Raw genomic sequence first — 23582 nt, 5'->3', positions numbered from 1 at the left:
CTGATGATGGCTTCAAGCTGTATGAGTATGACGTAGCCGTACTAATGTCCTTATAGCTAGGGGCAGCTCTGGAGCTCCAGGCTTTCTACAGGTAGCTCCGGATGCAGTAGTAGGGGAATCTATAGCGCATGCAGGGCCCGAATTGCCACATGGATGCTTCAGTTGCTGCCATAGTGCCAGAATACTCTACACCTTCATGTTCTTTTTCATCAATCGCTACACATTCATTTAAATCACTCTCGGGCACATCTAATTCGATCTCTAATTCTCAGGGAGGAACGTCACATTGACTCTCCTCCCAGCCCAACATGCCTCTCCCGCTATTGGCAGCAGCACTGCTGGGCATTGGCGCAGTGACGCCTGTCCGCGGCCGAGGCGATTCGCAAGTTCGGTTGCCCAACTACGCCGACGCATGTCCCGACTATGCGCTTTACGCATCATATCCACAGTTCGTTGGTCCTCACTCGGCAATGATGGCGCTCGAGATCTGACAAGCACAGTCGTCCCTTCAGCTCTGGCCCGCTCGCCTTGCCCTTCCAGCGTCCTAGCCCACAATGTCGGACGTTTCACTCGGACGAGATCGAGAGAGTCATTGAAGAGGTGACTTCGAGGATCAAGGACCCCGACTTGGCACGCCTGTTCGAGAACACCTTCCCCTCTACGACGGACACAACCGTCAAGTTCCATACCAAGGGCGACAAGAGCGCGGGGTTTGTCCCGGTTGATGGGCGTCGTCTGGATGAAGGCGCATGGGAAGGGCCTCAGTCCTTTATCATCACCGGCGATATCATTGCAGAGTGGCTGCGAGACTCGACAAACCAGCTGCGTCCATACCAAGGCCTGGCCAAGAAAGATCCAGCCATCTTCGACCTGATAGCTGGGGCCATCAATACGCAATCCGAGTACGTCATTCAGTCACCGTACTGCAATGCCTTCCAGCCGCCTCCTATCAGCGAATTGTCCGTCTCCGCCAACGGCCAGGATGATCTGGTGCATCCGGCGTACGAGCCAAGTGTTGTGTTCGAGTGCAAGTACGAGCTTGACTCTCTGGCTCACTTCTTGGCGTTGGGAAACGACTTTTACGAGGCCACCGGGGCCACTGACTTTGTGAACAAGCGGTGGCTTCTTGCTGTCGAAACTCTCTTGATAGTGTTGAAGCAGCAGTCGGAGCCGACGTTCAACCCAGAAACGGGCCAGTATGAGAGAAATACCTATTCCTTCCAGCGATGGACCAACGCTGGCACTGAGACTCTCAATCTTCAAGGCGTCGGAAACCCCCTGAATAGCGGAACGGGGTTGGTTCGATCAGCTTTCAGACCAAGCGATGACGCCACTATTCTAGGATTCTTCATCCCAGCGAATGCTATGATGTCTGTGGAGCTTGGTCGGGCTGCCAAGATGCTACAGGCTGCGGGTAAAACGGCTCTGGCCACCAAGTTGAGTAAATGGAGCGAGAAGCTGCGAGCGGGAGTGCTGGAGCATGGCATCGTCAAGCATAAAAAATATGGCGACGTGTTTGCTTACGAGGTTGACGGATATGGCTCTTCTATCTTGATGGATGACGCAAATTATCCTTCTCTGCTTGCGCTCCCAGTGATGGGCTTCTGCGACGTAGATGACCCCGTGTATCAGAATACAAGGAAGATGATACTGGATAAACAAGGCAACCCGTATTACTTGACGGGCAGAGGTTTCCAAGGAATTGGAGGTATGTTTCCCCCCATTGGTGATTGAGCAAATGAGAAGCCAATGGCTCTAACTATTTTCACTTTAGGACCGCACATTGGCTTGAAGAACGCCTGGCCCATGAGTCTGCTGCTCCAGGCCCAAACCTCAAACGACGACAAAGAGATTAAAGAATGCATCGACATGGTGTTGAAGGCATCTCCGCGTGGTCTCATCCACGAGAGTGTCGATGTCAACTTCATAAACCAGTACACGCGGAGCTGGTTTGCTTGGGCGAACGGAGTTTTCGCCGTGACGATTTTGGATTTGGCAAAGAGGAAGCCGCATTTGGTGTTTGGACCAGGAGCAGCGCCTTATGAGATATGAAGAAGCGTAAAAAAAAAAAAACAAAGTGATGAATTTATATATGTTCAAAATTGAAATCTAAATTAGATACCGACTTGTGCGTGAGATGCCTGGAGTAAGTGCCGAGAGCACGACTTAAGTGTTTTCCTTTCCATAATGTATATAAAATCCACCGAAAACTGAGTGATTATTTTTGTTATTGAATAGGTTCTATATATAGTTTTGAGCTTGAAGTAATACTCCCTCATGAATTTGGCTGCGTGCTCGAGTCAAGCCTCTCTTCTCACCCCACATTGACAATAAGGCGTGCAGTGTATTACCGCCTTGACATCACTGCTAAACTCCACACTTGAGCTTCATGTGCCTCATTGCCGCTAATACCCCGTCAAAAACAGCTCTTCGTCTTAGACAGCCAATTGAGCGTGTAGACGTCACTCGTTAATTTGTGAGTCTCATCACCAATCTTTCCTTCAACAAGCTTAGCACTCACCTAACATAGCTATGCGGCCATTGTGCAAGCCTCGGCTCGGACTCTCTCTACTAACACAATTGAAGCCGTATCACTGCCTGCATTCCCACAGCCCCCAGCCGCTCTCATTAAGATTACCAATTCCAAGACACACTCCAGCAATAGCCGCCAGAATGTCCAGCTCAGTCCCAGTAGCAAAGAAGAAGCAAATCAATCTCTTGCGTGGATGGCCCTCGCCTCACCTCCTCCCCGCAGACCTCCTCTCAGCAGCCTGTCAACGCGTCCTGGCAGATCCCGTCGAGAGCGTGCCGATTCTGCAGTACGCCCCTGACGAAGGCTACCAGCCGCTGAGGGAGAGATTGGCCCAGTGGCTCGGCCGGCATTTCGGGGTTGAGCCTGATGCGAATCGGATTTGTATCACGGGCGGCGCGAGTCAGAATCTGGCTTGTGTCCTGCAGAGCTTCACGGATCCGCACTATACCAGGGCCGTGTGGATGGTTGCGCCGTGTTATCATCTGGCGGGTGCTATTTTCGAGGACTCGGGGTTTGCAGGGAGGTTGAGGGCAGCGCCCGAGGATGACGAGGGACTTGATACTGAGGAGCTGGAGAGGAGGATGGAGGCATGGGAGAGTAAAGAGAGAGAGGAGTCTCATCCAGAGGTAAGTTGAAGAACACCGCATTCCCTCATATCAGCATGTATTGCTGCCTGCCCCATACCATTCAGGTCATTCTTTTTGCAAATCTTGCGGTTGAGCTGAGACTTTTGTTTCTTTCCCCCTTTCCCCCGACATAGCCGGGGCCATTCAAAGATCCTGGCCAGTTTAGGAAGCTTTATCGTCATGTCATCTACGTTGTGCCCACATGCTCGAACCCTTCCGGCAAAACCCTGTCTGTCCGACGCCGCGAGAGTCTCGTTAAACTCGCCCGCAAATACGATGCCCTTGTCATCAGCGATGACGTCTACGATTTCCTGCAATGGCCGATTGACGGAGCCGTAAGTCCCCAGTGGCCCCCGAAAATGAGGCTCCCACGGCTATGTGACATCGACATGTCGCTGGGTCGAGCGGAGAACGATCCTCGGGGCTTTGGAAACACGGTGAGCAATGGATCCTTTAGCAAGATTGCTGGGCCGGGTGTTCGGACGGGATGGGCTGAGGGCACGCCGGCTTTTGCTTTGGGGCTGTCCAAGACGGGGTCTACCATGTCTGGCGGTGCGCCGAGCCAGCTCTGCGCTGCAATGCTGGCTGATTTACTTCGAAGTGGCGAGTTGGAGAGCTTTATTGAGAATAAGACTCGACCGGCGTTACAGCGGCGGCATAGGATCATGATGGATGCCGTGAAGGAGCATTTGGAGCCCCTTGGCGTCGTGTCGCGTGAATCGAGCATCTCAGGCGAGGGAATCTACGGCGGTTACTTTGTCTGGCTTATGTTGACTCAGGGACCACCGGCGGTGCTTGTCTCGGATGCCGCTGTGGAAGAGGAGAATATCATTATCGGCAGAGGAAATATGTTTGCAGTTCGCGGAGACGAACAGGGGGCAAAGTTTGATCAGGACATTAGACTGTGCTTCTCCTGGGAACCCGAGGAAGCTCTTGTCGATGGTGTCAAGAGGCTTGGACGGTTGATAAAGAGGATGCAAGGAAACTTGGATCATTACGAGAAGTTGGCAGCTCAAATCAAGGATAGTGACCGCCCAGTGAGCAGCTGGGTGTAAGTCTGACCTCCATGAATTCAAGCAAGTAAAACATGATGGAAAGAAGTCAACTCACCTCTATACTCGCATAAATGTATTGTAAGAGTCACCGGAACGCTGAATAGCCACTCTCCAAGAAGATCATCATATGTTAATGATATGCAAATAAAAGAGCTCTAACTCCGATTATACGCTTGTCTAATATAGTTCCGATATGCTACTATTTTTTCGAAAAGAAAGACATAATGCTGCCTTGACTTCCGCTCTTCCCGGCTGCTGCTTTCTTTGACTTCTGAGTGGATGAAGCGGGAGTTGATGCAGGTGTTGATTTCGTGGCCGCTGGTGGGGGAGCTTCATCTTCTGAGAAAGATTCCCACGCGGCCTCCTGGATAGTTACTGTATATGGAGTTAGCAAATTATCCGCGCAAACATGTCTGAGGAACCTTACCCATATATCCTTGGTCATCCAATATACGCTTCTTTTTCATAACCCGTCGCTTGCCTCTCCGGCGACCATCACCGGAAGTTGATATCACTTCTGTAGGCTCTTTATCCTCTTTAGGTTGCTGTTCGGGCTCCGGTTCGGGCTCAGGCTCCGGTTCCGCCTCAGAGGCCTCTTCCATTTCCTCGTCTGATTGCTCATCCTCCTTCTTAGCTTCCTCCTTTACTTCGTCGTCAGCATCTTCCATCATGCGCATAAGCTCCTCTTCACGTTGTTTTCTTGTTCGTTTCAGAGCCTCCAGATCGACAGATTTAGAAGCGGGAAGGTCCTCGTCCTCGGCTTCGCCATCATCTGATAGAGCCATGCTGGTATCTTCTTCCTTGGCTTTAGGCTCAGGCTTAGGCTTCGGTTTGGAGGGTTTTGCTGCTGCTTTGGCAAAGGATTGCATGATACCCCCAGAGGCACCTCGCTTTAGTGTCGCGGGAGGCTTCTTTCCAGCGCTGGATGAGGGGGTAGACTCGGCAGATGGAGCTTCTTTGGCCTCGTGTTTGACCTTTTCTGGTTGACTGGGCTTTGGAAGCGTCGGTTGCGGCTCCTGCTTGACACTCTTGGGCGCACTCGCACTCGGGGCTGGAACAAATGGACGTCCCTTTCGGTCTTTCTTGCGTGCTTGAGGGTTGGCAATTATTCCATACGTGTCAAGCGTTTTTGCTGAATCTTCGATCTTCCTATAGTCAGACAGTGACTTTGACACATCTGACAGCAATGCTAGATCTCTTTGAGGGAAAGGAGCTAGACTGTAGATGTGGAAAGAAGTGACTTCTTCATATTCAGCCAGCGCATCTATATGAAATATTAGCAAGACTGACTTGGTCATGTATCATCGCCATAGGTCAGACCTTTTAGGTTCTCTTCGGCCACAATAGTAACCGTTTTGGTAGGCGCATAATCAGAAAGAGGCTCATGCTCTGGTGCTGATTTGTCCATGTCAGTATCGCCAGTCTCCGGCTGTCTGTGTTCCGTCTTGGAGCCATAGATCAAGTAGGTGGCATGGATCGAATCCGCTTTGGACGCATTCTGACTCTGGTGAAATTCATAGAGCTTTCTGGATTGATATTAGACAACAGTAGAGTCTAGAATAGGGCGGAAGTCAAATTACTGTTTGGCAGCATTCACCCGAATATTGAGCACCCTGCTTAACAGGCGATATGTCACCTATACCAAGCACCGATTGTTAGATTAGTGGTTCTCAGCGCGTTTTGCAGCAATTGGAAGTGCATCTATACATACCGGTACCTCCTCACTCAAGAGTCGGTCTGAAAGGTACTTTTTGGCGTCATCCATGATTGCTCGCTCCTCAGAACACTCAGTATGGCGGCATATGCAAGCTCACTGTCTCGACTTGATAGCTTGCCTCTGATTTGGTCTCCACGCGTTCAGCACTTAACACGAACTCACGTGCCTGACAATTTGAATTACCCGGTTTGCTGCATATGTACCGTTTTAGTGTAGACGAGCAACAGTCAGAGGTCGCCTCCAAGGCAGGTTCAATATTCATCTAGTCTGCATATTCGTCTAACCGAAAAGATCCCGCCCATCAACGCGTCAGTCGCGACGCTGGCGCATAGTGAAGTAGTTTTATATCCTGGTTGTTAATCATCAACTTCTGTCTGTGTTCAGCGCCACCGCTCCGTGTTCGAGAATAAGCCGTCGCCACTCTTATATGGCATTGTGCCTTGCTAAAAATACTCAACCAAAAGACTTTGCGCTCTTGTTTTGGATAATTGGCTAGAAACTGCTCGCCTGCATGGCCTCCTCCGACGATGTTCCAGATTCGACCGATTGGCTTTCGACGCCGTTGTCTGGCTTCGCAGCTGTCGAGGCCGCCTTGCGTTGCCAAGTATGCAAAGACTTTTACAAGACACCCATGATCACATCATGTTCGCATACATTCTGCTCAATCTGCATCCGGAGAGCCCTCTCTAACGACGGCAAATGCCCAATGTGTCGTGCGACAGACCAAGAGCTCAAGCTTCGAAGTAACTGGTCGATGGAAGAAACAGTAGAAGCATTTTCAAAGGCGCGGACGGCTGCGCTGAACCTTGCGCGGAACCAGGGAACCAGAAGTCAGTCACCAAAAAGGAAGGCTGTCGAGATATCTCCCGATGCGCACGAGTCCCACGAACCCAAACGACTGCGTACATCAGCTAGACTGAGCAAAAGTAGAGGGGAACAATCAGCGGTAGCGACCCCAATTCAGATAGATGAAGAGCAAATCATCCCTGATTCGAATAACGACGACGATGACGAGGAATATGTCCCAGATGCTCGTAAGTCCAGAGACACAGACGTATTTCAACCACCCCACTAACAACACACTTACATAGCGAACGGCCTTGTTCCCTGTCCCTCCTGTAACAAAAAGATGAAAGAGTGGCAGGTATTTGGACATTTGGAATCTTGTCCAGGCCCGTCAGCAGCAAATAGTTCAAATAATACTGTCAGCTCCGATACAACATTTTCCTTTGGGCAGTCTTATCGGAGACAGCAAAAGACGCTAGAAAGGTTACCACCTCTCAATTATTCGATGTTGAAAGAGCAAGCACTGCGAAAGAAAATGTCTGACTTGGGCATCTCTAACCAAGGGCCCCGCATTCTCCTGGAAAGGCGCCATAAAGAGTGGCTGACATTATGGAACGCAAACTGCGATGCAGCCATACCGAAGAAGCGCTCAGAGTTGCTTCACGATTTGGAAGGCTGGGAGCGTACCCAAGGCGGTCGAGCGCCAACCACAGGCCGGGCCATACAGACTGCGGCGGTAATAAAAGACAAGGACTTTGATGGGGCGGCTTGGGCAGCTAGGCATGATATTTCCTTCAAAGACTTGATTGCGAGCGCTCGGAAAAGTCGACTAGAGGCGGAGAAGAAGACGGAAGAGGCGGAGATAGTAGCCGGCGATCAGTCACAGAGTTCAGCAAGTCAGCCTCCCGATTTGATGGTTATTTCGTCCTCTCAGCCACCTGGCGGTACGACTACGGACGACCCGTCGCCTCAGCTAGGCGAAGAAAAATCTGAAGCTGCACCAAGTGTGCAGTTATTGCCTTCCTCTCAGGTTTATCCAATGTCTTTAAACTCAACGCCGCCATCAGAAGCAACAAATACAAGGGGTTAAGCGGAAACAGACAAATGCTAAGCGTGTACATATACTGATATTAACTAATTCCATTACATCTGACTCGAGCATAGCCAGCTGAATATGATGAATATAATGAACCGTTACAGCGTAGTTTCCCCACGAGGGTTACTATTTCACGACGTTGACCAGAGTTTTCTTAATGCTGCGACTGTGAAACAAACATTCAATTGATCCCGCTGTTACCCGATTATGATATGTATGTATCAATGAATACGCTCAATGCCAATAGCTTGCAAACCTCGTAGCGTCCTGCCCTGAAAAAAAAAAAAGAATATTGCCAGCTCATGATATATCCCGAGTATTGATTCCTTCTCATCCATTTTGCCTTTCTTTGCCTCAACTGCCTAGCGTTAGCCTGCCAATGCCCGTTTCTTTGGTTGGTGAACTGGGCTCTACTATCTCAGGAGCATCTCCTGTAGGAACAGATGGAAGTTCATCCAGCTCTTTCATAGCCTTGGCAGCTTCTTTGGCCGCCTCCCTGCGGCGCTGCTTCTCTTCCTCCTTCGCCCTTTCTTCCTCCTCCATAGCTTCAAGCTCCTCGTCTATCTCTCCTTCGTCAACAATCGTGCCCGTGGGCTCTGCCAATATGGCAGTGATTTCATCTGTTGCACTCATTTGTTCTCTGAGAATATCCATGGTGCTTTCAACCCTGTCCACGCCACCAATTTGGGCATTCAAGCTCTTCAGCGCACCAGCAGATGACTCCATAACCTTTACCAACTGGACCTGGTCGGACGCCTGCTGTAGTTTCGAAGCCACCTCCTCTAGCTGATGGAGAGTTGCGTAGCGTGTAGATAAGGAAGATTCGGCCCGCTTCTTCGACTTGAGCGCTGCCAAGGCAGCGACACGGTTTTTGCGCAAGACGGCATTCTTTGCCTCCTGCGCTAGCTCATCAATACGCTCATTGAGAAGGTCAATCTGGTGCTCCAAGCTGCTTGCTAGCTCCTTTATAGATGCGATAGAGGAATCCTCTTCAGTAATCCCTCTTGCTTCACCACTCTCACGGATACGAACGGTGTGACCATCGTATTCTATCATGTCTTTATCTCGAGAGAGGAACTTTAGCAATACGTCAGTATCCGTATCGGACAGCCGCTGTTCCTTAGCCAGAACTGATGTGAATAATGCTTGGAACTGGGCTCTTGTGAAGACTCGGTCGAATCTTGGTGCTTTCTCGGCGATCTTCTCTCCTAGCTCCCGGCTGGCTGTTTCTACATTCTTCATAACAACATAGTTGCCCTTGGGTATCTTGTCTTCACCTCGAGTGGGATCTATGACTCCTAGCTGACGAAAGGTCCATCCCATCACATTCCACGGCACCTGTGACCAGCTCTGCTGGTATATGTTGTGGTTCGATTGCAGGAAGCTCTGAAGTGGAATCAGATCCTTTTGCGCCAGCGCTTCGTTCATCACAGTGCCCAGCGCCATCGGTTGGCCAAACTGCTTGCTATCTAGCGACCGTCGTAGTGATTCGTCAAGATCAAGCACGAGGGCACTAGATTTGGAACCCTGGCGGGATAATAGTCCTTCAGATGCTAGCCGCGCCAGGGCTGCCAGCCAAGCGGAGATGTTTGCATGGTAGCCGTCCGGATTCAACGTCTTTTGCGAGCGGAAGTCGGAGTACAGCGCGGGAAGTCGAGCCCTGCCAGAGCCTGTTAGTGTCCTATATCATCAAACGAGGACAAAGATGCGATGGAATCGCCAATGGGTATCTGCCTACTTGCGGAAGTTGGCGTCGTGCTGGACCAGGTAATCGGAGAGCTCGCCCATTTCGATTTCCAGCGAGAACGGCAACGGCTAATTTGTTTCTTTACGCTTCAAAAAAAAAAAAATATCCCGAGTATATCGCCGCGTATTTATGATAGCATTGACAGCATTGACAAAGGAGCTTCACCTGTGGCGTCCCGCGACTAGACCAAAGAATATTGTTGACGGATATGATTTTGGCGTGATGACAGTCCGGGATTGTTAGTGTGAGACCGCCGCTGATAAGGCACCTGGATTTAGTGCCCGATGATTAGGGGAGCATGTGATTTCCATACCCAGCGAGTAAATGTCCACTTCCATCCATGCTCAGTTGCAGTACAATCGACCGCTATGGTTGATGTTTTTCTTCATTAATTTTACTCTTTACAGTATTTAATATGCCAAGCTGCATTCTAGCACGACCAAGATAAGAGACATGTCTTAGATGGCGGCCTTCATCGATAGTACCAGTCACACGAGAGCAAAACCATCCATACCTCATACAGTGAACAACCGTGAATGATGCATTATTCACAACGTCTAACTATTCATAAACCCAACGAAAGGCCTGCCTTCCATTCATCTACTCGCTGAACTAATAGATACAAGATCGCCAAAGTGAAGGGTTCGATTAGTAGCGATCCACTCCCGCACCGGCCAATCTACAGGCCAGACAAAGACGAAAACACCTCCAAGCCGCTCACATCTTTGCCAAATTCATCCTTCAACGCTGGTTGCTAAACTCTTTGACTTCCCTTCATAACCAATCCATTCCCATTGTCCTATTCAAATCCCTCTTTATCTATTTCGTCATTGGTATCTTTGCTCATTTCCTCATTGTGTAGGGGTGCCGTCTCCAAAGTCCTGTCTCGGGCCAGATTGCTCGCTCTCCTCGAGCGCATATCCGTTAAAGCCTCGCTCTCCTCATCTATGCCATCATCAATCGCATCTTCCGATATACCCCTATCATGCCCGGCCGGGAACTCCAACTTCTCCGTCAGTTCGTGCTGCAGAGAGTCCATGGTTTCCCGGGCGATGGCGAACCGTGATATGCCATGGCCATGTGGCAATGTTTCGTATGTTCTTTTGGCTTCATTGAGGCATCGCTGAGCTGGGATATACTTGGACTGTTGGGCCCAAGCTTTAGCTGCAAAGACACTCCAAGCAGCTGACTTCCGCTGTCGGCTTCCCCAGCTCCAACTGCCAACGCCCTGCTTGGAGGCGTAGCAGATTGCCAGTCGCTCCTTGAGCAGCGCATCCCCAATACTGCCTAGAATCTTTGATTCCAAAAGACGGGTACACCATCGTGCGGCGTCATCAATACTAGATCCTCCCCTTAGCCTCAAGAGCTCTTGAGCTAAGATTAAAGTTCTTGTTGCCCCGTATGGAGAACTGCATCGAGTATTATAAGAATAGAATGCCGACTCTAGCATTTGGTCCACAGTCTCTGCGCGGTTCTTAGAGGTCAACTGCTGTGGCATTAAGAGGAGGCTAAGAGCTGCCATTTCATTAGTCGCGGCGTGGTATTTCCACGCTTTTGATTCGCTAAAGTCGGATCGCAGGAGATCATATGTAGAATGAGCCAATCTCCAGTCGCGCAGCATAAAAGCAAAATCAGCCAGCTTTCGCATGATCGCTTCGGATGTATCGGCCCTGTAGAAGCCCGAGGGATCGTAACCGTCTTTGCTGGTGGTAGTGCCGCTAGACGAAGACCGTGAATTACTACCAAACCCCGTCCATCTCTTTGACAAACTCATAAACCTTCCCGTAATTCCCTTGCGTTTAGAGGCTACTTGGTCATTCCAAATAGTGGCGTGCCGCTCCATGGTGGGGATAATCGACTGCATCACCATTTCGCGGACAAACGTGCGGATAGCAGTCGCATCGGACTCGAAGATGTACCGTGATGGATCCTCAAAGTCTTCGTCATTCTCGCTTCGGCGGATTTCGGCTAACTCTTCGGCTGCAGACATCCAGTCACTTCGGGGAAGAGGGATGCTGTCATCATCGGTTTCAACACTCTGACTACATCGTAGGCGTAACAAATGGCAATGGAGTCCTAGATGTCGCTTCATTTGCTCAAATAATGCCATGGATCTTGCGATATCATCGTTCTCTTCGTCATGAACCAGAACATAGTACCTCAAGTAGTCCCCATCTACCCAGGAAGGCAGCTTCTTCTCTCCCTGGCTGGTTTCGGTGTAGAGTCGCCGCAGCTCTTCGATTGGGGCTGCATTGCGGGAGCTAATAGCTATGATGCAAGCAACAGGATGAGCAAACGTTTCATGCGCTGAGATTGGTAGCCCCGATAAGAGTCGTCGTAAATATAAAGCATAGTATGGAGAAGCTGCCTCAGAATCAGAGCCATTTTTTGTCATGATACTCTGGTGTGGCATTCCGAGGAATGATTCCTCCGCATACGACAGATGGCGTTCAACAACAGCCTCAATATCGTTTATGGCTGACCTGTTTCCGGCATCTCTCTCCTGTGCTCCGCTCTGACTCCGAGGCGACTGGGTTTGCTGAGATCCCGCTGACAAGGCATCTGGGCGCTCTATGTTTCCGCCAAATCGTGTAAATCGTATAGAAAAGTCCTCGACTATTCGTCCAACGCCGTTGCTGTCCCTAATATTGACCTTGCCTTGGATATTCTCGCCAAACGGGCGCAATAGCTCCCACAATCCATGCTGAAAACCCTTCTCGCCAATCAAAGCCTCCGTATCCCGCGAGGCATAGACAGCTACATGAGGCACAAACGACTTTAGGATTAGGTTCAATGGTTCACCTGGGTCGTCTCCGACATTTTCCGGTAGTCCACGGTTCTGACCAATATCAAAAACAGTGCCTGAGAGAACTCGCGAAGGGGACCCTCGTCCTGCAGGTGACATAGATCTTGAGCCTGGTGGCGATAGCGTAGAGGCGTATAAGGAGGCCGCGGTCGATCTTCGATAGACAAGCGTTGATTCGGAAGGGGAAGTCGGGAAAGGCTCGATGGTAGAAGTCGAATGCCTCATATAAGAGAACTTGGCAGCGGAAGCCGCAGCGGGCAACGCTTGAATCGGTTCCGTAGACGATTCATCTTGAGGCCGCGGCATGAAGGCGACGTGGTGCGGTGGTTCCGCTGAGACAATTCAGACACTGGTGGTGACTTCATGCGGAATCAGGGGCTGAAGTGGAATCGCAAACGTCGGATGTCACAATACGGCTCTGCATATTCCTCTTGCGAAACGTGCTGGCGCATATGCGTCGGGAGATGTCACTCACGTATTAAACGCCACGGTCGGTTCTCATGATATCGAGAGCCCCGACTTCTACTACTAGAATTGCCCCACATTTCTGTACCGGGGTGACGGGATTCCGTCTAGCTTCGATATGTGCATAATACCTGCAGAGCGCATGCTATGTACACTGTACCAGGCACTCGCGACCTGGAAACTCATAGCAGCAGCTTTATACTTCAGACCATACTACCTAGTATTTCGTCCTCCTCCATCTTACCCTTTTTATTTTATTTTATTTTTTGTTTCAATTCTTTTGCTTACCATTCTCCCTCGATTTCTTTCATCATCTTTAATACATCATGGCAGATCTATCCAACTATCTCGCATCTAGATATTTGGTTGCCGACCCAAAGCCATCCAAGAAGCGCAAGCGCAAGCAAGCAAATGCGCCTTCAGGTCTTCTAATCACCGACGACGATGACGACTCAGCCTGGAACAAAGGCACCAAACAAGACGCTGAGGACGAGGATGGCCCATTGACGGTCTCAAATATTACAGCTGAATTTCGGAAGTTAAAGAAGAGCAATTGGAAGACAGTAGCAGAGGGTGGAAGCGCTCCAAATCAGGATGACAACGCAGCGGCTGCAGACGCCATCATCGCTTCAGCTGCCGCCGAAAACGATGCAGCAAGGGCCGCCGACGACGAGCTACCAGTCGTTGAAGGAGACGGAAGCGTAGTAAAAATGAGCGACGGAACACATGCCGGCCTGCAAAGCGCTGCAGCAGTCTCGGCACAGTTGAGACGGCGGCAGCAGGAAGAACGCGAGGAATTCGAACGCCACCGGAAGAATGCAAAAGAAGAGGAGACGGTTTATCGAGATGCCACTGGTCGACGAATCGACGTATCTATGAAGAGAGCCGAGGCGAGGCGCGCAGCTGCCGAAGCCGAGGAAAAAGAGCGGCTTGCCAAGGAGTCGCTCAAGGGCGACGTCCAGCTGGAAAATGCGAGACGACGCAAAGAAGAGCTAGAGGATGCCAAGCTCATGACTTTTGCGCGCAAGGCCGACGACGAGGATATGAACCGAGAGATGATGGACCAACAAAGATGGAATGATCCTATGATGCAGTTCATGACTGAGAAGGATACAAACCGTGGAAGCAGAAGCTCAAAGCGTCGCCCCATCTACTCAGGGACGGCAGCTCCTAATCGCTACGGGATCAAACCAGGATACCGATGGGACGGTGTGGATAGAGGTAATGGGCTCGAAGCAGAGCGGTTCAAGGCAATAAATCGGCGTGAACGCAACAAAGGACTGGATTATGCATGGCAAATGGATGAGTAACAACAGTATATATCAATATTTTGAGATACCCTACGAGAACTAGGATTAAATAGCTTGGCGTCAAAATGCTCGGTGCGTCGACGCCGTATTTTCTTCCACTTTTCTTCTTCTTTAAGAAACAATAAAGATGGCATCCCGGCATAGGCTCGTAACTAACTATCTCCTAATTCACTTCTCAACGGCCGTTGACCTAGCATAATAATTATCAGACCTTCCCGTGTTGGTCGAGAGTATCCATATGGGCATTACTTTCTACGACGCAGCCGCTTATCGGGACCATAATCGCACAACTGCTTAACGAGGCCAATCCACTCTTGTCTGGGCATACGACCTGGCCCATCTCCAACACGGCCCTGGAATAAGTTGATGAGATCACCAATGGTTATTCCGTCCACAGGTATCTTCTCCAAGATTTCCCATGATTCAATCAATCCACCAGTTAGGGGAGAAGAAACGCCTGTGATGCCCACTATTAGTTTCGAGAAAGATAAGACGGCATATAACATAGAAGGGGGCATAAGGAGCTTACCAGGTTGGGCGGGATTTGGACTGCCGGCCCTAGATGCAGAAGGTGTTCCCCTTGAGCTGCCAACAAGCTTGATCTTCTTCTTCTGCATCGCCCCGTCTGACATCTCGCCTGCAGTGACCTCTCCATCACTTCCAGAGCCGGCCGTAATCTTAGGACGCCGCACTGTGGTTTGTGACAGCCCAGGAGTGCTGGGTCGGCTTCCGAGAGCCGCGGCAGATGTCTTCTTCTGCTTCTTTCTAGTCGACTCATTGCCGCTTGATTCTGACAAGGCAGGCGAGCCGGCACGTTTCAGTGACTTTCCTTTCTTCACCATCTCAGAGAGCTTCTGTTTGCCTTGGGGGGTAGTAGACCCCTTGGCATTTTGCGACTTAGACTTGTCCTTGGCATCGCCCTGGGCGTCCTTATCGTCTCCGTCCTTCTTTTCGTCTTCTTTTCCAGCTTCCTCCTCGTCGGAGCTATCCTCGTCGCTCTGGAGATGCGTTAGTAATGGGTTACTTTGAGTGTGTCAGGTTAGTGGACACTTACCGAGCTGCTCCACGGATTGGAACCCGAATCATCACTTTCGTATATATCCTCGCGATCTCTCTTAATAAGAGCCTTTTTCGTAGTCTTGCCATATTTTTGTCTCTCCAACTCCTCCCTTAGCTGCTCTTGCAGTTCCTTGTCCACTTCCTGTTCATCTCCTTCGCCAAACAGGTTTGCCCCCAGTTGTTCACGTCGAATACGATCCTTGGACTCTTTGGTATCTTCATCGTCGTTTCGCTCAAAGTGCGGGGCTTCATCGTCATCCTGAAATTCATCACCCGAGATATCGAGCTCATCATGCTCCATCTTCTCCGCGCGTGAAGCTGCCTTGAAGGTATCACTCTCTGATTTGATCATTTGACCCCGTCCGTATAACATCCGCCGTGTGGCCTCGAGATCGTTCAGGCCAGCCTTCTTCTCTTCGTCTTTCATGACCCAACGGCCGACATCAACCTTGCGATTCATGAAAGCCTCGGCCTGATCAATGGTAAAGGGCTGGAATGGCGGCTTGGAGTTGAATTTGTAACATTTTTCCAATGGAATCATGCGGAAAACCGACTTATCAATCATGAATGCAACGCTAGATTCAGAAAGGGCGGCCACATAGCTGCCTACCCACACGTTTCTCCCATCAGCGTCTTCCAAGTGCCACGGGAGAGCTTCTTCATATCTCAAATCGGATTCTTTCTTCGCCGCTGATGTTTTTGGGGCTCGATTGAACATTGTTTTCTCTTCCTTTTGTTTCTTCGGGCGTTTGGCGACCACCTCTTTGGCCACAGGAGCAATTTTGGCTTGATCGATGGCCCTTTGCGCTTCTCTCTCGGCCTTGATCTGCGCCAGTCTTTCCGCCTCTTGCTCATCTACCGGGGGTCGTTCGGGCTCCTCCTCCTTCACAGCTCTTCCCGGAGGAGGTTGGCGGGCATCTCGCCGATGCAACGTAACGGGTCTGGCAAATTCGTCTTGGTCTGTCGGATCAATAGGCTTGTCACCCAATTTGGTCTGGGAGAATCTCATGAGATGATATCGGATTCCATCAAGTAATGCTTTCTTGGTTGTCATGATCGGGATGTCGCTGAAAGCATAGGGAGGGGGTGGTTCGCTCCATCCGCCATATTGCTTCCGTAGCTCCTCGACGTTGGGTTTAGTCCCGTTCGCTGCGGCCTGCGCTGAAGTCGATGGCGTACTGTTCGAAGGCGGCCGATTGGGCTTGGGGGCTGGCTTGCGAGATGATGCGACAAGTGGGTTGACAGGCTTCTTCCGAAGAGGACGCAAGGGATTGGGCTTCTGGCTCCGCGGAGCGCCATTGGGATTTCCAGCGGGGGCGCTCATTTTGATGCTGTGGTGAGCGCTAGGTAGCGATGTTTGGACTGGGCAAAAAAGGCACGCAGCCTCTTTGCACGAGGTTGACGTGCCTCTGCAGCTGAACGAAGAGCTGCAGCTGATCGCGGCAGTGCGTTACCTGAGAAAGAGTCGTGTCAAAGGTCGCAATAGATACGGTTCGCAGCAGCTAATTCAATAGCTGGTTTGAACAAAGGATGCTGCCGCCGCACGGCTGCGAGAGAAATGGCGTTGAGGGTTGACGTGAAGTGCAAGAGGATAGAGGCTGGCAGATCACCGAAAGCTAGGCGGTGCCTACTAGGTCAGTTCTCTAGGGCGGCGGCCGGAGAACTGCCGCTGCCTATGACGCTTGATGACAAAGGGTTGGGAATGATTGTTTGCCTGCACGTCCAATGATAACATTAGTAGAACACAAAGGAATAGCCTAAAAATGAAGAATGATCAATAGAAAAAGTAGATTTTACATCCAATTGTTGCTAACATAGCGCTCTAACTGTATGTGCAAGCTTTCTTCAGCACATTTGGCTCTATCAATTCAAGCCACAGCTACAGAGCATCTTAGGTACTAAGGCATGCCCTCGGCAGAAGCTCACTTTCATTTCACGATGGTGACAGCTCCACCCCAAGAAGGTATTTTAGTACCTCTTAGTACCCAGGCACCATGTTAAGAAATACCAGGCAATAGGGTTCTGCTTCAGTACTATAGTAGGTACCTAGATACTCAGTGATGAGCAGTACAAAGGGTTACAGGGAGAGAGATAAGGTTATCTCAAGGTCGCAGTAGGTTCAATGCCATACAAGTTAGGCTGTGTGTCCATTTTTTTGTACAGCGGTGCTTCGGTACCTTAATAGGGCGAATCAACTTAAGTTCGATCCATGCTAAGCTGTACCTGGGCCTGTGTCATGCAGCAGCTGAGGCCGATCCTCAGGTAGTTGCCGGTACCTGCTAAGGCTAAGCACAGGCGGGCTATGTGGCACTAACAGCTCCCTGGCTCCTCTTATTCTGCTACATCCTCCGCTTCTCCAAAGTAACTTTGCGGTACCATGGTAACTGGCCATCAAACTCGACACATTGCGTTTTGGAAAGCAGAGCCTTGTTTCTACTTGTTCACCATCACTTGAACCTCTGGTATCAACAGAAACATCTAGTCCTCCGCGGCGTGCCATATCCCCTCCTGTTGCAATTACTTACACTCGCTTTTGCACACTACTTTCATACCCTATTTCTTGAATATCCAGCCTCGAAAAAAAAAAAAGCAATACCTTTCGGCACCTCCCCTCTTGTGTACCACTCAGTACGAAAGTGATTGGGTTGTCTGCGCTTCCCCTCTTCCTTATCAGGTGCTGACTTGCGTCTCATAACAGAAGAGTTGTTCTGCAATCTTGAGGATGTCGAAGTTGTAAAGAGAGGACACTAAAGTTTTTAAAGTGCTGAGAGCTACGGCCTGGCCTACGAGAATCGCCACTGCGGCAATCTTCATCATTGACAACAAGATGCTCCCTAATCAACGGAATTCCCGTGGCATCGAAGGTGATGCATCGGCCTCTGGGCTCGAGGGTCATCTGCGGAATCTGATTCTCACCAATGCCAACCAAAGCACCAATCCCGCAGCCTTTCCTCCTACGGATACTCGCTCTCAGGCTTCAGCATCACGCCGGCCTCCATTGTCGGGCACGCAGTCATCAAACTCGTCATTTAACCAGGGGCAGTATCGTGCTAATACCAGCCATGCAAATGATGAATCAAGCTTTGACAACACATCTCAGCATGGCCAGCATTCACCTAAGCCGTCCAGAAGGCGCCCAAATCAGGCTCAGCGGCGACAGATGTCTCAGTTCACAATTGCTCCCGAGCCTCGACAGCAGCTGCCCCCATATAACCATACAACTAGGCCTAATGCCCAATGGACGCCGCCACAGTCTCATCCAATCTCGGCGCCGAGGCCCTCGGAATTTCCTCGTACACGGAATTCATGGAATGGCCCTCCGCAGTCATCTGCAAATAGGCCCCAGTACCAGAACTCACTGTCAATGAGGCAATTCAATGCAGGCCCCTCTCACAGTGTACACCAGAGTACAGGGTCGGTACATCATCAACATCGTTCCCTTATCAAGCCAGAAGAAATCACGAATCAGGCCCGTCTACTAGACATGCTCTGCCACCAGGTCTTGGCTCATTCTGAGATCGACCGGTCCGAAATAGCAGAAAAAGAAGCGTTTCGCCAACGTATAGAGCATATATGCCGCGAAGTCATCAGCCAGTTTGAAGAACAGCAAGATGTGAATAACAGGATCCCCCCATTTTCTGTGGAACTGAAATGTTTTGGCAGCCTGTCGTCTGGTTTTGCTACAAAGGCCTCGGACTTGGATCTCGGCTTGGTATCACCTCTGTCCAAAATCCCACCTGATGCCCCTGGGTCTCCTATACCTCGATTAATTGAAAAGGCATTCCTGCAGGCAGGCATTGGCGCCAGACTTCTAAGCCGCACGAGAGTCCCAATTATCAAGATTTGCGAGCTGCCTCCAGAAACTCTTTTTAAAAATCTGCTGGAAGCACGCGAGAAATGGGAGCGTGGTGTTGATAAGGAGGCTCAATCTGGAGCTGCTGAAACAGAGCTTGAGAATGAAGGCTCTGCTCATGGAGGTGATGACGATGACCACGAACAAAGTGGAGCAGCCGATGCTGGTTCAGATTCACTGGGCGAATTCGAGATACTCTGCAAGGATTCTACTGAACCACAGCGCTTTCGACTTCAACAAGGGCCTAAAAACTCCCTGGATTCCTACTATGGTCTAGCCAAGCGCATTTTGCGGCGAGCTGGTGGCTACGATATCACTGCTTCAAACCACAAAGACTTTACGGCAGCCGACTGGGATATTCTAAACCGTGTCTGTTATGCATTTGTCCAGGGGCTGGCGGACAATTCCTTGCGGGATCATGTTGCCAGACTTCCTTCCATCGCTGCAACGAATAGCCCCTCGAATTCACTTGACCACCGCTCTCTCTTTGGTATATTTATGCAGATAGAGGGAGAGCACATACTACGCCGTTGGAAATCGTGGCGCGAGGGGCTTCCTCTAAGACAACCTGAGGATGACAAATCCATAAGGCAATGGGAATCTCTGCAACTCAGGTCACTGCCAGATATTGAACCTATTACCTACAATAGGGAACTTCAACTGGCCCTCGAGAAGCTGAAGAAAATTCCGTCTGTGCAGCTATTGATATTCGAGCAAGATCAGCAAGAGACACCTTCACAATATTATACAAGGGTAAAAAGCATCGTAAACAATTTAGGAAGCTCTATATCTATACCCCAAAAAGTTATAATCAGTCAATATGTTGCCGGGGTATTCCGCGAAGAGATGCGAGATCAACTGAGCAGCTATCTTGAACAATTCCCGGAACAGGCAACGATCCAAGCGGTAGGATGTCGCCATAAGAGTATCCATCTAGCCAATGAGTTTGAAAAGGCTATTGGAAGCAACTTATACGACGCTGTTTGCGTGCCTTATATCTTGCGCTATATCGAAATATTGCGGCAGCCCCTCGAGAAGAGAATGGTGGCACCAGGGAAACCATACTATATCGTATCAATCCCTGCTGAATTTTCTGCAACTTTTGCCAAGATCAAGGTCCTAACTGATCCCCGTACAATGGCTCCAAATCAGCCGGGTCAGAGACCTCGAGATCCGCTTGAATTTCCCAAATCAGATGTTGGGGTGCAATGCGACATCAACTTTTCTGCTCATCTGGCCCTCCAAAACACCCTTTTGCTGCGTTGCTACTCGCATACTGACCCAAGGGTTCGACCCATGATCCTATTTGTCAAGCACTGGGCCAAAATGCGTGGCATCAACTCTGGATATCGCGGTACTTTGAGTAGCTATGGCTACGTGTTAATGGTACTGCATTATCTCGTCAATGTTGCGCAGCCATTTGTTTGCCCCAATCTCCAACAGCTTGCACCAGCGCCTCCCAACAATTTGACTTCGGCCGAGATACAGTCCACGATAAGCTGCCGAGGCTACAATATCCAGTTCTGGAGAAACGAGGAGGAAATCATCAGGTTGGCATCCCAGAATCAGCTCAATCGAAACACTGAAAGCATAGGGCATTTGCTGAGAGGGTTTTTCGAATACTTTGCCCAAACCGGCATGATGAGCAATGGTCTTAGTAGAGGATTCGATTGGGGCCGCAACGTCATTAGTTTGCGAACCCATGGAGGAATATTGACAAAGCAGGAAAAGGGCTGGACGGGAGCAAAGACCGTATATGAAGTCCAGAAGACGGATGTTGATACAGCCACCCAATCAAACCCTCCCCCGGTGAATACTCAACCACCAGCTTCTCCACAGGTCACCAAGAGCGGAGACGTTAAAGAGATCCGACTTCGATATCTCTTCGCCATCGAGGATCCGTTCGAAATAGACCACAACGTGGCACGAACGGTGACACACAATGGCATCGTTTCCATCCGCAATGAGTTCCGCCGAGCTTGGAGGATACTTCGCGCCGCTGGTAATGGAGACACCCAAGAGAACTTGTTGCAGGACGCTGAGGACGAGAAGGAGGTTCCAGTTGCATTTCTGCATTTACTTGCAGACATACATGAGACTATTCCAGTTTGAATATACCAGATCGGGAGAAGCGTCTATCAGACGTTATTTCAGGATAGAAGAGCTACACTGAGGGATATATTGTGCAACGGCAGATCATTGCTCTTGTCGGTCTTTGATGGAGGCGTGGTACGCGCACTCCCTTGAATAAATGTGGGACCATTCTTGGATAGTATTCATGTATCTATGGAGAGGACATTGAATATGTTTCCTCTGTTTGTACCGGTATTATTTGGCTTCTTGTTTGTCTTTTTGCTGATGCCCTGTGATTTTCCTCCCCGCTTGTTGGATTTTCTATCGTCTGCTTTCGAGCGAGAGTGTTCAAGGGCTTGAGACGGCGCTTGCTCAAAAATGATAAACTCGGACAAAATATGCAGTATCTGAAGTTCTTTTGATGCCTTTAAGAAATCAGATAGCGCACAAACATCCGGAAATTCAGGGAGAGGCGGAAGCTCTGATAACATCTCGCGGATTTGAATGAGGTTGAATGTGAACTCATCCGTGCTGTTGTTTTCAACAATTACGGATGAGAGTACTTGACTCAATATGCGGAGCGAATACAATCCAGCTTGAATGTGTGCGCTAAAGTGGATTACATCCCATGAAATTTTATCCCCAGCAGTGGCCAAGTTGCCACCACTTCGTTGAAGCGTGATTAGTGTATGTGAATTCTTGCCTTGCTGGTTGCATTCCATAACATCCAGTATCAGGCACAGTAGAATCCAGTGATGCTGTTGTGCTAAACTTATTTCTCTTCCTCGTTTCAAAAGGTCCAGTATCTCACTGGCTACTCTATTCGCCTCATCGCCGGACAGTAATGATATTTCTCGTCCCTTTTGATCGATGTTCTGAACTCTTCTGTACTCTTCAACTGACATGGAACAACCGCATTCAAGATAGCGGCACGCCGCCGTGTAGGCCAACGTGCGGACATGCGCGCTGGTATCCCAAGATGTTCCTTTGGTGGGATTCTCGATTAAGGAGGGGAGAAAAATCTTGGCCTTCTCTCGGGCATTCTTGGCTTTGGGTGCCTGCCCAATCTGAAGGAGCAGTTCTGACACTCTAGGATCAAGGGCACTCAATGGGAGTAAGGCACCCCCTATCAAACGCGGTACTGGGGCCTTTTCGTGACGTATATATTGCTGACGAAAATGGTCATAATCCAGAGCATCTGCTATAGGACTTGAGCAGGCCTTTAATAGCATGGGAAGCGTTGCGTTTGGGGAACGCAATCGTTCGTACCCCAAGCGACAGGCTTCTACAGACTTTGACAGTCCCAGCTTTGTGTATATCGCACGAGGAGCATACATTGTGCAGGCTAGCATCGAGCTAGCGTTCTCATGGATATCTCGAAAGAAGATAACTTTGCCATTGCCAAGATCGTGGGCAAGCAGATCGGAGTCGGATGTCAATATTGTTCCGCCATGCTTTGCAATGTCCGAAGCGCAGTAAGCATCTGCCTCTCCGGGAATAATGAAGCATTTTTCTCGGTAGCGAGAACTCTCCCGGATGGCATCAATGATTGCAGGCACAAGAAAGCTCGGATCCAGAGAGTTTTTGTCGGCGAATCTTCCTGGGCGGGCTGTGTCCAGGTATATCTCATCTGTGGGAGCCACATGCTTCTGAGGACAAGCCATAGAATGTGAAGAATAGAACAAATTGAGCCGAGAAGTTACTTTGATCACCCTTTCCATGCGAACAGGCTGCTTAGACTCTGGAAGGTAGCCATCGAAGTATATGGCTCGACTTTTGGAGTGTTAGCCATCATCTTTACTTGCTACATTTTGTGTTTGGGAAGACACTGACATAGTCACTTGCTGATCCTCCAGGCGATCCAACCATTCAATAACGAGTCGATTAAGAAGGCCATATGACGGCTGACTCGCCCCTTGAAATCGGCATAGATGAAGAATATGGTAGGCCAGTGCTGGACCATCGATGACTACCACTTGACGCTGAAGAATCTCGTGGGAGGCATAGTTCTCCAGCGTTGTAATCAGGTGGGGAATTCCCATGCTGGCCAGATCTTACGAGATGAGTTGAAGAATGGCCGGGATCGATATATGAAGATATTGATAGGCCATTGACATGGGATGAGATGCTAGTCGTGTATATCTCTCCAGAAATTACATTGCCGGCGACATGTTTTTGTGGAACGGTCTGCTGGTCCAAGCAACAATCGGCAAGCCCATGCATTCATGATAACGCTCGCGATAATCAAAATTCAGCTGTCGCAGCAAGAATTGCCCCGCCATGGCGATCCGTGTAGTATCCGCACTGTGGTTTCTGCGGGAAACTGCAAGGTCTAAAGGATTTGTGGCCAATCAAAACAGCCACTGATATTAAGAGCAGCACGGAATGGCACCGTAACCTCACGTGCAATCCACACAGTATGACTGCCTAGGGCTCCACGCCTAGAGAAAGAGAAA

The 23582-nt window shown here is 49.9% G+C and overlaps 10 protein-coding genes across 10 annotated transcripts; 5 read left to right on the top strand and 5 right to left on the bottom strand.

Moving 5' to 3' along the window:
* Positions 1–308: 308 nt before the first annotated feature.
* Positions 309–2052, top strand: TRIVIDRAFT_65338 (uncharacterized protein; the record flags this gene model as incomplete). The annotated part of the gene is made up of 3 exons (XM_014094562.1): positions 309–448; positions 501–1708; positions 1775–2052. 3 exons carry the CDS (start codon positions 309–311, stop codon positions 2050–2052), a joined length of 1626 nt encoding a protein of 541 aa, XP_013950037.1.
* A 621-nt stretch (positions 2053–2673) lies between these two features.
* Positions 2674–4214, top strand: TRIVIDRAFT_65339 (uncharacterized protein; the record flags this gene model as incomplete). The annotated part of the gene is made up of 2 exons (XM_014094561.1): positions 2674–3159; positions 3321–4214. The coding sequence occupies 2 exons, from the start codon at positions 2674–2676 to the stop codon at positions 4212–4214; spliced, it is 1380 nt and encodes a 459-aa protein (XP_013950036.1).
* Positions 4215–4413: 199 nt separating this feature from the next.
* On the bottom strand, positions 4414–5979 carry TRIVIDRAFT_40100 (uncharacterized protein; the record flags this gene model as incomplete). Its single annotated transcript, XM_014094560.1, has 5 exons — positions 4414–4589; positions 4642–5478; positions 5535–5740; positions 5795–5850; positions 5926–5979. The coding sequence occupies 5 exons, from the start codon at positions 5977–5979 to the stop codon at positions 4414–4416; spliced, it is 1329 nt and encodes a 442-aa protein (XP_013950035.1).
* A 463-nt stretch (positions 5980–6442) lies between these two features.
* TRIVIDRAFT_135917 (uncharacterized protein) lies at positions 6443–7657 on the top strand (the record flags this gene model as incomplete). The annotated part of the gene is made up of 2 exons (XM_014094559.1): positions 6443–6965; positions 7023–7657. Coding segments are annotated over 2 exons (1158 nt in total), but the record flags the coding sequence as incomplete, so codon positions are not given.
* A 510-nt stretch (positions 7658–8167) lies between these two features.
* TRIVIDRAFT_39874 (uncharacterized protein) lies at positions 8168–9601 on the bottom strand (the record flags this gene model as incomplete). Its single annotated transcript, XM_014094558.1, has 2 exons — positions 8168–9473; positions 9552–9601. The coding sequence occupies 2 exons, from the start codon at positions 9599–9601 to the stop codon at positions 8168–8170; spliced, it is 1356 nt and encodes a 451-aa protein (XP_013950033.1).
* Positions 9602–10359: 758 nt separating this feature from the next.
* On the bottom strand, positions 10360–12672 carry TRIVIDRAFT_65343 (uncharacterized protein; the record flags this gene model as incomplete). The annotated part of the gene is made up of 1 exon (XM_014094557.1): positions 10360–12672. The coding sequence occupies one exon, from the start codon at positions 12670–12672 to the stop codon at positions 10360–10362; it is 2313 nt and encodes a 770-aa protein (XP_013950032.1).
* A 485-nt stretch (positions 12673–13157) lies between these two features.
* TRIVIDRAFT_184278 (uncharacterized protein) lies at positions 13158–14201 on the top strand (the record flags this gene model as incomplete). Its single annotated transcript, XM_014094556.1, has 1 exon — positions 13158–14201. One exon carries the CDS (start codon positions 13158–13160, stop codon positions 14139–14141), a length of 984 nt encoding a protein of 327 aa, XP_013950031.1.
* Positions 14202–14233: 32 nt separating this feature from the next.
* Positions 14234–16722, bottom strand: TRIVIDRAFT_214598 (uncharacterized protein; the record flags this gene model as incomplete). The annotated part of the gene is made up of 3 exons (XM_014094555.1): positions 14234–14598; positions 14671–15112; positions 15196–16722. The coding sequence occupies 3 exons, from the start codon at positions 16522–16524 to the stop codon at positions 14387–14389; spliced, it is 1983 nt and encodes a 660-aa protein (XP_013950030.1).
* A 1305-nt stretch (positions 16723–18027) lies between these two features.
* Positions 18028–21165, top strand: TRIVIDRAFT_195758 (uncharacterized protein; the record flags this gene model as incomplete). Its single annotated transcript, XM_014094554.1, has 2 exons — positions 18028–18521; positions 18597–21165. The coding sequence occupies 2 exons, from the start codon at positions 18028–18030 to the stop codon at positions 21163–21165; spliced, it is 3063 nt and encodes a 1020-aa protein (XP_013950029.1).
* A 170-nt stretch (positions 21166–21335) lies between these two features.
* TRIVIDRAFT_12617 (uncharacterized protein) lies at positions 21336–23168 on the bottom strand (the record flags this gene model as incomplete). Its single annotated transcript, XM_014094531.1, has 2 exons — positions 21336–22899; positions 22960–23168. Coding segments are annotated over 2 exons (1773 nt in total), but the record flags the coding sequence as incomplete, so codon positions are not given.
* Positions 23169–23582: the final 414 nt, after the last annotated feature.

The sequence above is a fragment of the Trichoderma virens genome (assembly GCF_000170995.1).
Source record: "Trichoderma virens Gv29-8 chromosome Unknown TRIVIscaffold_91, whole genome shotgun sequence".
In the NCBI taxonomy this organism is placed as follows: Eukaryota; Fungi; Ascomycota; class Sordariomycetes; order Hypocreales; family Hypocreaceae; genus Trichoderma; species Trichoderma virens.
The sequence above is the reverse complement of the archived record's forward strand: the minus strand, read 5'-3'. Positions and strand labels throughout refer to the sequence as shown.